The following is a 12,335-nucleotide window of genomic DNA, read 5'->3' as shown; positions in this document are numbered from 1 at the left end:
AGTGATTTAGATGCATCCAGTAATAATTTACAGCTCATTCATTCAGAGCTCCAGGAGACAGGCTTCTGCTAATAGGAGCAGAGTCAATGAGAAGAGATGCTCGCAAATAAAGCATAAAAAAATAAGGGGGCCATTAAAGACCAGGTGCAATGTGTCTTTGAAAACTCTATTAAGGCATGATACAACTTAAATGAACAAACTTAAAGGGGGTGTACAATGGTGTTTTGCGTATTCAGAGTTGTTCACAGTGTTAAAGAGATGGATTCTCATGCTAAACATGGCCGAAGTTGTAAAAAAATCATTTAGAAGAATGACTGAGAATTTCTGTGCCGAAAATCTTACTTCCGGGTTGGTACAAGTTTCGCCTGTTTTTTTTTTCGATCGTGGATCTAATGACATAAACAAGAGCAGAACTCCTTATATGAGCATTTCTGTCGGAAAAGCGACAGAAATGCTCATATAAGGCCAGAGGAGAGCGAGACTGCGCACATCAACACGCTTCAAAATCGTGGGCAGCGCTGCGTAGGATTTGTTCGAGAAAGCTTCCAAATAAATGTGTTTTTGGATGTGAGGGAAAGTTTACCTTGTTCAGCTTCCCCAAGAACCCAGCGTTACATGAACAGTGGATGCAGTTTGTTTTTCCGGGGCAGCAACTATCAAGTGCGTTTGTGTGTTCTGGTCATTTGAGTGACGAATGTTTTATAAAAAAGGCCCAAGTCGATGCTGTATTTGCACATCGTTTGCTATTAAAACATGGAGCCGTCCCTAATAAGCAACAATTCTACATACAGGTATGGCAAGTTTCTGAATTTAACAAATTTGTCAGGTATATTGTCAATTTGACATAAAAAATGATTATTGCTGTCCATGTGTATTTCTGTTTCCCAGAAGCATGGGCTGCAAATGCACAGAAGTTTGAAGGGTTTGCAAGTTTTCCAATGTCCCTGAAATGGTTGTTTACAAAATAGCCATTCTTGTGGAAAAGATTTGAGACTCATGGGCAGTGCCTCAGGGACTTAAACCTCAAAACATTTTAGTGAAGCCCTGAATGTTTTTATTACATTGTTTTTACCACTAACATTTTCACGCTTGGTCATTTTTTTCAACAATAAATAATTTCGGACCTCTGGTTCCGCTCTGTCCTCAGTCTCACAAGCCAGGATATTGACAACTACCATAAAATCTACCATTTTACTCTAGAACAAAGTGAAGGCTTATGTAGCAAGTGCACTCTCCTTGGTCAGCCCTCCATCTACTGAAAACAGAATATACCGGTGTGAACATTTGTGGTTCTTGTTAAACACTTTCTTGGACTTGGACCGCTTCTACATGCTTCCCCCTCGCTCCACTAAGCCAAATTTCCACCTTTCTCATTTTGCACTGGGGAAACTGAAGGTAGGAGATTCACGACATTTTGCCATGCCATGTTATATTTGATGCAGTAGATCAACATGTGGAAAATCAACAAACATAGTCATAGACCATCCACTGCCACATGGTCTAATATGCTTTAAAACTATCTAAATCTAAAACTGTCAGCTGTCTAGTATCATTCTGTGAAATGTATGAACATGCTTTGATTGTAACATTCAGTAATGGACCTTTGCAGCTGATTATAGAGCCAACTATACACTTAAAAGACATTCAACTGCCCAGTCACTCCAAAACCTTTTCTTTACTTGCTATTTATCAATAGCCTTTTATTTAAAAAAATAAATAAATAAATCACATCATTGCATTACACAACAAAGCAAAAAGAGAGCACCTGTGACTATTACTGTCTTCCTAAGTAAATGACAGAAATTTTAGATGCGTGAATAATGTCATTATTAAGCCCTCCATTTTTTTCAAGACAAATATTAAAATAGAGTTGTGCAAACAGCATTACACACAGGAAATTTTCTTAGATAAATATTTCCCCTCATATAATATCCAATAGGAATGTAACGATGCACTCTGAGCTGGCTGAAAATCGATGAAAACAAGTCAGTTGAGACGTTAAATGAATCGCAATACACCTTTTAAACAGCAAGGGCGCTGAAGCTGTGTACTTTACAGCTCTTCCATGTCATAGACTGTAAAAAAAGATGGACGACTCGCCTTCGCTCTCTTCCATTGGTCAAAACTGAAGCCGCCAGTGTCCCGATATGGCGCTGACATCTTGGACTTGCGCCTGCGCAGATAGCGATCTAGGGACCAGTTCTGCGCAGTGGCTATGCGCAGTAGCAAGCAGGAAGTAAAGCCTTAAAGCCGCGAAATCAACGGCCCCGCCCCTGTGCCCAGCCCTCACTCTCCCTCGCAGAATGCACATACCGTAATCTGCACTGTTTTGGAAGTGGAGTCCTGCTCCTGTGAACTCTGTCTGCTCCGTTCCACTCCAATCTCATTAAAATAAAGTAAATACAATCTCCTCAGTCCTCCGACGATCATGAAAAAAGCCTGTTGACGCTTCAGTGCCTCCTCCAGAGAGCTGTCAATCACGACGTCACACCACCGTTTTTAGAGCATTAAATAACATGGGGAGGAGGGGTTTATGACCTATACTAGGACCACTCACCAGGGGGCGATCGAGACGTTTTGGCTTCACTTTTCAGGGCTTGTGCGGCACGCTTGTTCCATGTCCCTTGCTTGAAAAAAAAAATATCTCTCTCTCTCTATATATATATATGTATGTATGTGTGTATATATATATATATATATATATATATATATATATATATATATATATATATATATATATATATATATATATATATATATATTAGTAGCCTTAGTTTGTATATATGAACAGATTTATTTTATTTGTACTATTCATTTATTTATTTGAATTGTTTTAAAATGTCAAATTATTGACATATTTCAATATTTAAAGATATTTCAATTACACAAAGAAATGTGCAGTGTTTGTCTGAGAAATAATAAAGGGACACTTTTTCTTTATATGTCTTATATCTGATTTTTTTTTTTTTTAAGAAAATTGTACCATGAAATAAATAGTGAATTGTTACAACCATAATTAGACCAGATTACTATAACAGACACTATTGGATGGTTCTCTGATGCCACTAACAACTACACATCCTGCCAGCAGAGGGTGCACTTTGTTTAGTTTGCTACTTCCACAGACTCTGGACCCCAGTACTCTTTAACATGGCAAGAATGGCGAGGCTCCAGACTATGACATGAAAGACATGATTACCCTTCAGATTAAAAACAGAGCTGTAATCTCTAGCAAACTACTCAGTATTTCTCAGCAAACTTCCTCCACTTTTTAGACTCTCATTAAAGAGCAAAAAATATATATTCCAGTGTGCTGTTGACAATTTTGATTCATCAAAACCTCAACGGTAGAGCATAACATGATCTCAATGTTAAATGTCTAAATAACTACTGTCCCATTTCTAAGCTTCCTTTTATCTGTAAAGTTTTGGAAAAAGCTGTTTGTCACAGCTGCTCCCCTTTTTGACCACTCACAATATACTACAACCTTTTCAGTCAGGTTTTAGATCATTTCATAGTACTGAAACCGCTCTGCTCAAAGTAACCAATGATCTTCTCCTTACACTAGATTCAGCTGATAATGCCTTCCTGATATTATTGGATCTTAGTGCCGCCTTCGACACTATCGATCACAACATCCTCCTTACTCGCCTTGATCAGCAGGTGGGCATTAGGGAGACTGCATTACTTTGGTTCCGTTCCTATCTCAATGATAGAACTTTCTCAGTATCTATTGGCAAGTTCTCCTCATCCTCTGCTTCTGTTATATATGGGGTCCCTCAGGGGTCCATCTTGGGTCCTATGCTTTTTAGCCTGTATATGCTCCCACTGGGTGACATCATAAGGAATCATAACATCTTCTTTTCATCTCTATGCAGATGATTCACAGTTGTACTTGCCTCTAAAATCTAGGGATTCCATACAATCTCTTCTGGCCTGTCTCGAAGACATTAAAACTTGGATGGTTAATAACTTTCTTCAGTTAAACATGACAAGACAGAAGTGATTGTTTTTGGTTCTCCCAAGGCAAGATGCACTGTGGTACAACATTTAGGTAACTTCACTCCATTTATCAAACCCTATGCTAGAAATTTGGGTGTCATTCTTGACTCAGAACTCTACCTTGACAAACAGATTAGTTCTGTTGTTAAAAATAGTTTTTACCAGCTCAGAATGATTTCCCGCCTGAAGTCATTCCTATCGTTTAACGATCTTGAGATAGTTATCCATGCCTTTATTACATCACGGCTCGATTATTGCAATTCCCTCTACTTGGGCCTCCCACAATCATCACTTAGACGTCTGCAGTTAGTACAAAACGCAGCAGCGCATCTTCTAACTGGCACTAGGAGGCGCGAGCACATCACCCCCATTTTGGCATCTTTGCATTGGCTCCCAGTTCCTTTTAAGATTCAGTTTAAAGTTTTATTGTTTGTTTTTAAGGCACTTAATGGGCTCGCCCCAACCTATATCACTGACCTTGTACAACCATACTCAGTTCAAAGGTCACTGAGATCCTCAAACAAAGGGCTCCTGCTTGTGCCGCGCTCACGGCTAAAACAGAGAGGTGATAGAGCCTTTGCAGTTGCTGCCCCACGTTTGTGGAACCAGCTCCCCCAGGATATTAGATCTGCCCCCTCCATTGCTGCATTCAAATCCAGGTTAAAAACTCATTTTTATTCCTTGGCTTTCCTTGTTCCCTAACCTGGTACTTCTGTTTGTTTTCTGTATTTCTGTGTTGTGTGACCTGATATTGAAGGCTTATTTTAATTAATGTTTTATATAATTATGATTATTGAATCTATGTGTTTATATTTTTATTGTCTTTTTAGCTATTCATTGTACAGCACTTTGGTCAGTTTTGCGCTGTGTGTAAATGTGCTTTATAAATTAAAATTACTTACTACTTACTAATTACTTACATTATTGTTGCTTTAACAACATACGAGCTGACATTATTGATCACGTCACTCACTTTGCCAAAAATAATTCTTGAAAGTCCAAAAGCCTTTATATGCATGATGAAGCCTGTTATAATGCAGTTTGAATGCCCCTATAATTCAAAGTATGAAAGCAAAAAAAAGGCAGATGCTATTTACACTAACTCTGCCCACCAACTTATGATTCAGGTAGTCAACATTACAAAACAGAGTCAACAGTCGTCACCTCTAGTGGTGCAAATGGTAAAACGTGTCTTGTACTCATTTTGACACTGCCTTTTGGTGAGCTCTTTTCTCCCTATTCAAATTTCAAATCACATCAGAATAACATTTATTTTCAATGAAAATGAAGGAAATAATCAAAAAGTTCAAAATAAAGTACTGAGTAGGGTTAGGGTAGATGTAGGAAGGGCTTTATTGTCCCAGTAAGGTGGTATCCATTTAATAACTAATTTGAATTAAAATTAAAATTTACAAGTTATTACTGTTTTATGTACTACAATACTGAGGTGCAGATAATAGCCACTATTTGCAATATATAGTATAAATAGCAGAAAATCCTGCTATTTTAACATGTAAATAGAATCTACAGTCGTTGCCAAAAGTTTTGAGAATTACATGAATATTAGTTTTCAAAAAGTTTGCTGCAAAACTGCTTTTAGATCTTTGTTTCAGTTATTTCTGTGATGTACTGAAATATTATTACAAGCACTTCATACGATTCAAAGGCTTTTATCGACAATTACATGACATTTATGCAAAGAGTCAGTATTTGCAGTGTTGGCCCTTTCTTTTCAGGACCTCTGCAATTCGACTGGGCATGCTCTCAATCAACTTCTGGGCCAAATCCAGACTGATAGCAACCCATTCTTTCATAATCACTTCTTGGAGTTTGTCAGAATTAGTGGGTTTTTGTTTGTCCACCCGCCTCTTGAGGATTGACCACAAGTTCTCAATGGGATTAAGATCTGGGGAGTTTCCAGGCCATGGACCCAAAATTTCAACATTCTGGCCCCCGAGCCACTTAGTTATCACTTTTGCCTTATGGCACGGTGCTCCATCGTGCTGGAAAATGCATTGTTCTTCACCAAACTGTTGTCGGATTGTTGGAAGAAGTTGCTGTTGGAGGGTGTTTTGGTACCATTCTTTATTCATGGCTGTGTTATTGGGCAGAATTGTGAGTGAGCCCACTCCCTTGGATGAGAAGCAACCCCACACATGAATGGTGTCAGGATGCTTTACTGTTGGCATGACACAGGACTGATGGTAGCGCTCACCTTTTCTTCTCCGGACAAGCCTTTTTCCAGATGCCCCAAACAATCGGAAAGGGGCTTCATCGGAGAATATGACTTTGCCCCAGTCCTCAGCAGTCCATTCACTATACTTTCTGCAGAAGATCAATCTGTCCCTGATGTTTTTTTTGGAGAGAAGTGGCTTCTTTGCTGCCCTTCTTGACACCAGGCCATCTTCCAAAAGTCTTGGCCTCACTGTGCGTGCAGATGCGCTCACACCGGCCTGCTGCCATTCCTGAGCAAGCTCTGCACTGGTGGCACTCCGATCCCGCAGCTGAATCCTCTTTAGGAGATGATCCTGGCGCTTGCTGGACTTTCTTGGACGCCCTGAAGCCTTCTTTACAAGAATTGAACCTCTTTCCTTGAAGTTCTTGATGATCCTATAAATTGTTGATTTAGGTGCAATCTTAGTAGCCACAATATCCTTGCCTGTGAAGCCATTTTTATGCAACGCAATGATGGCTGCACGCGTTTCTTTGCAGGTCACCATGGTTAACAATGGAAGAACAATGATTTCAAGCATCACCCTCCTTTTAACATGTCAAGTCTGCCATTCTAACCCAATCAGCCTGACATAATGATCTCCAGCCTTGTGCTCGTCAACATTCTCACCTGAGTTAACAAGACGATTACTGAAATGGTCCTTTAATGACAGCAATGAAATGCAGTGGAAAGGTTTTTTGGGATTAAGTTAATTTCCATGGCAAAGAAGGACTATGCAATTCATCTGATAACTCTTCATAACATTCTGGAGAATATGCAAATTGCTATTATAAAAACTTAAGCAGCAACTTTTCCAATTTCCAATATTTATGTAATTCTCATAACTTTAGGCCACGACTGTACTCTGACCTGCAATGATAATCCAGACCTGAAAGGAAGACCTGGTCAGCCTCCTGTAAGGAGACATTCCGGAGGACAGCCAGGGCATTTATGATGGCCTATGAAAAACATTAATGTAAATATAAATACCACTACTGAACATTGGATTGTTATGCATCTTGAAAAAGAGAGAGCTTATTACATATAGAATATTTTGAGGTCATCTCAATTAAAATATCCCTAGTGCATTTTTTTCATCATATGTCCTACAGTGATCCTAACAAAATCCATAAAATAAATATTGGCCATGCAGAACATTACAGAAACTAACATGATAACCATGGACTGTGTTATAGGCCTGCAGATTAGGCTAAATTGTAACAGACTTTTAAAACTGCCAAACGACTCATTTGTGATTGCAAAACAATGGAAAACAACTGGCCAATTTGTAGTGCAACCAGGCAGTTGAATTATGAAAGGTATTTTATACTTAACCAATAAGGTAAAACAATGATTAAGCAAGTTTTCGTATTAATACAGTAAGCTCCAGGTAAATCTTACACATTTAACATCAGCATGCTTTCATGCTCATCTTTTAAGCTAAATTAATGTGCTGGCTGGATTTACTTATTATAAAACGCAACAAGGATTCATTAAATCATGGCCACGAAATAAGAATGTTTAAGTAATTAATACATCTAGAATACGAATTCTAAATTTGTGGGAATTAGTTATTAATTCATAGTTAGCAGCTCTCTTTGGCTATGTAAACTTTGCTTCGTTTAAACATAATATAATAAAAGTTAATTTAATGTTGGAACTCACAGTCTGATTGTCCATGTCATCCATCTCAAATGAGTCTTTTAGGTGATCCAGTTCGGTAGGTGGCGCTGTCAGAAAAAAACAGGGTCCTATAACCGGGGTCCTAAAACCGCTGCCTCCGATTGTGCAGGAATACCCTTCTCGGCTACCAAGGAGCAACAATAAAAGGATCTGTTGTGCCTGAGGAGGGAGCTCTGCTCAACTTGTGATTTCCTGTTGCTCCATTGTACATGTGCTGTTATGTGTTTGCTACAGGGTGTTGAAATGATGCTCTTAGCTTGCCTGTTGATCTGCCTATTGTGTGCAGTGTGGATTTTGAGGTGACGAGGTGTTGTCAATCTAATTTTGTATATTTTGTAAAGTTTTGTAAATACTTTTCCACACTTGGAAGCTGTAGGGGGTGAGTGCCATTTTCTTTTGCAAATATTGTTTTCTCATGTTTTTCATTAGATAGGGAGTTAGGGTAGTATATTGTATTTTAATTGAGTTTTTCTATTGTTAGGGAATTTAGAATTTTCTGTTAGGAGCTGAATTAGTGTTTGTTTGTTGTTTTGGCCTTTGCTCACCCCTGAAGTTGTGCTTTTACTCTGTTGTTCTGTAAATAAATGTATAAAGGATCTTTGATTGTTGATTTCAGTTTATGTTGAGGCCTTACCCTAGACAGGGTCGTAACAATAACTAAACATTAAAAACTTTGCATAAAACTCACACAACTCTGCACGAAGGCACCAGTCTGAACAGCAACAACATCGTTGGATCAACTAGATTAAATTGTTGCTATTCAGACTGGTGCCTTTGTGCAGAGTTGTGTGAGTTTTATGCATTTTTATGAAAATAGAAAAGCCTGTTAGAGTTTAAGTATTGAATGTTTATTTTTATCATTTAAAAGAGTTCAGAAAACATAAAATTGTTTTATTTTATTTTTTATTTTATTTTTTTTACCATTGTGGTGAAGAGTAGAGCTTGAGCTTAGGTTGTCAATAGGTGTCACACACATGTAAATGTTCTATGATCGTGCAGGGTAGAAATGCTGACAATATAGACTGTATAAATCATGTTCTGGCCCTCAAACTGGTTTTCTTTACTTGTTCTTATGATTTTCATATTTATTGATATGAGAGTGTAACAGCCAGAATAACACTTGTTCAGTGCAACAGAACACTGAGAACAACTTTTGTAGCATACAAGTAATGATCAGGTGAAAATGTTCTCATGATATTAGCATAGATAGAGCTCATGTAGCCCTTAGCCTAACCACAAAGTCTATACTTCACCATAACGGTAACCTCAAAAATAATCATAAACATAAACTCTTTTAAATGTCAAAAATAACTAAACAACAAAAATGTATATATCTTTCCCTTTAGCAAAAACACATTAAACAGCACTTAATTTCAACATTTATTCTCCTGGTCTATCCCAAAGCAAAGCATGCTGGGAAATAGAAATCCACTGCCCAGTTTCAGCCAATGAAACATAAATGATTCATGTAGGCTCAACATAACTTCAATGGTTTAAGTTAACATTTTACAAATGTAATTTTATTTAATATAATAAAATTGAGTGCAAATGACAACTGAATAAAAAACTGAAAGTTTATGTTGTTTTAGTTTATATAAACTGAGCAAACAACTAAAATCTTTTTTTTGAGTGTGTATATAAATACATTGAAAGAAGAGGGGCCAAATCTCCATTTGATGTTTAAAGTCTTCCACTCAGTTTAAGTATGTAACGTCTTAAACTCCCATATAAGTTATGTGATATTCACCTCAATCATTTCATGTTGCTTCCGACCTCAACATCAAAGAACAGTTATCCTCCACAGGGAGCTTTGGAGTGGGACAGACTCCTTGACTTTTGGCAGTACTGAGGTGGTTTTGACTTTCGCTTCATAAATCCTGTCAAATTCACACAATTTTCCTGTCCCCTGAAACTCAGTGTTAAATGAAGTTCAGTAAAACAGAACAAAACAGCAAAACCTGAGGGAAGCAGAACAATACCTGACCTTCTTGTTACGACAATCCCTGTACCTTAATCTCCCATACAGTTCTCATTACCATTTTTCAATACAATACAATTCAATACAAAGTGGGTGATTTCCATGGATACCGAAACTGCTTAAAAGTTCTCAGTGAGAATTATGTCCACCATTTTCATATAAAAGGTACACAGAGAGTGTGGGAATGATACAGAAGAAATTGGTCTTGTATATCAATCTATTAATTTGTTGTATGTCTTGAATTAATGTTGGAAGAAATCAGCAGCTTACCTTATCACCTTTGATTGAACCCCTTCGGTAATTCCCTGCTCCTGCAGACGAGTTCATCCCTCAACAGTGTGTCTGAGACAGAAAAAAAATGGGAAGTTAATCCATGAAACCATGTTCTTAAAAGCCTGGGATAGAAAAAAAACATCAATTTCCATACCAGAAGTCTCGTTTTGCAAGGAAGTTCAATTAAATGTTTAGCAGGTCGTATTGGTGAAGGTGTGTGACGTGTGTTCCCGCGTTGTTTTCTGAGGTAAAAAAAATTGAGTCAGCTGTCAAAATCCGATGCAGGTGTTAAAACAGTTTCCCGCCGGCGGGAATGACCCTCTCTCACAACTGCACGCGCGGTGAGTGTGACAGCAGCGCGCGCTGAGAACATGATATCTTGATGAAACGCTGGAATGGCAACAGCACTGCACCGCCTACCGCAGCAGCATGGAAAGCGCTCTTTCAAGACTCTGGAATGCTCTCTCAGCTTTTACCTGCTTGAAGATGGGCTGTCACCCCCAGAGCACGTTTTATATAATAAGTTTAAGCAGTGCTCATTTTGAATTAATTTATATCTTAAAACAATTTTGATCCAAAAGGTTAACACTTTAGTATAGTGACAAATTTTCACTAAGCTGCTTATTAGCACGCATATTACTAGCATATTGACTGTTTATCAGTACATAAAGCACATATTAATGCCTTATTTTTCATTACCATATTATACATACTTAATCCTACTCAAAACAGAAACTTAACAACTACCCTACTAACTAATAATAAGCAGTATAGTTTACTGAGTTAAAAGTCATAGTTAATAGTATAAAACAAAACCTATAAACTTAATTTAAGATTGTGTATATCCTAATTGTTACAACATTTAGTCAAAGGAACATATTAATGTCAATAGGCTATGAATTCACAATTCTCCATATTATCTTTTTTTTTTTTTTTTTTTTTTTTTTTTTTTTTTTTTAGAATGTTGTCTTAATGCCAACATGAAAAAATCATTAAGCCTGAGAGTAACATATTTTGCAGAAATGTTTACAGGCTTTTTGTTGACAGTGGGCAGATTTTTGCTTTCATGCATGACTAGAAAATCCAAGCATTAGGAAAATGTCATCAGTCTTACATATTCTTCCTTCCATTTTGGAGGCAAATATATTCAATACAGGAATAAGACACTCAAGATCACTCAGAATGTGGGGAAGGGCCCAACAGCCTCTGCACTCCAATTAGTAGTGTTCTATCAGTTTAATTAGAAGGACAAAAAGCTATTTTCCATTGAATTAGTTCATTATGTGAGGCAAAAAGTAAATTAGTGAGACACTTGGGGTTGTTGGGAAGGGGATTCTGCAGTGGGACCAGTTGAGCGTACACTGTTTAGGGCAAACTCTTTTTTTGTTTGTTTGTTTATTTCAAAGGAAAGTGATGATAGATAACTCATTCCACTGTGGTCATAATTTCAGAAGACTAATTCTAGCTCATGTGGTTATGTTTAATAGGAAACATGTTTATTAGGCTGTATTGCAAGTGAACTTACAATATTTTTTGAGGTGCTTGGGAAATTAGCTTAGCATTACACATCATCAAAAAAATACAAAATGCTGATGCATTCGGTTCTAAAGCTAACAGACACTCTATTGTTGTTTTGATCAGTTGTAAAACTAGGTCTATAATTAACAAGTTAATTATAGACCAATTTCGAATCTCCCTTTTCTGTCCAAGATACTAGAAAATGTAGTATCTTCACAATTATATTCTTTCTTAGAGAAAAATGGTATCTGTGAGGATTTCCAGTCAGAATTTCGACCGTATCATAGTACTGAGACTGCTCTCCTTAAGAGTTACAAATTACCTGCTCTTATCATCTGATCGTGGTTGTGTCTCTCTATTTGTGCTATGGGATCTTAGAGCTGCATTCGACACTATTGACAACAACATTCTTTTGCATAGACTAGAACACTTTGTTGGCATTAATGGAAGTGCATTAGCATGGTATAAATCGTATTTATATGACCGCCATCAATTCGTAGCAGTGAATGAAGATGTATCATATCGATCACAAGTGCAGTATGGAGTACATCAAGGCTCAGTACTAGGGCCATTACTCTTCATACTTTACGTTTTACCCTTGGGAGATATCATCAGGAAACATGGTGTTAGCTTTCACTGTTATGTTGATGATACTTAGCTCTATATTTC

The 12,335-nt window shown here is 37.5% G+C and overlaps 1 protein-coding gene across 1 annotated transcript in view; it reads right to left on the bottom strand.

The window, feature by feature from the left end:
* Positions 1–10,463, bottom strand: part of LOC132096831 (dipeptidyl aminopeptidase-like protein 6) — a 192,456-nt gene extending 181,993 nt beyond the window's left edge. The window contains exons 1-2 of the mRNA XM_059502470.1: positions 10,303–10,463; positions 10,146–10,217 (exon numbers count right to left, since the gene is read on the bottom strand). Of these exons, the coding sequence (XP_059358453.1) occupies positions 10,146–10,202 (57 nt within the window). The 5' untranslated portion in view covers positions 10,203–10,217; positions 10,303–10,463. The remainder of the gene's footprint in view (positions 1–10,145; positions 10,218–10,302) is intronic.
* Positions 10,464–12,335: the final 1,872 nt, after the last annotated feature.

Source organism: Carassius carassius, chromosome 20, assembly GCF_963082965.1.
Source record: "Carassius carassius chromosome 20, fCarCar2.1, whole genome shotgun sequence".
NCBI lineage: Eukaryota > Metazoa > Chordata > Actinopteri > Cypriniformes > Cyprinidae > Carassius > Carassius carassius.
The sequence above is the reverse complement of the archived record's forward strand: the minus strand, read 5'-3'. Positions and strand labels throughout refer to the sequence as shown.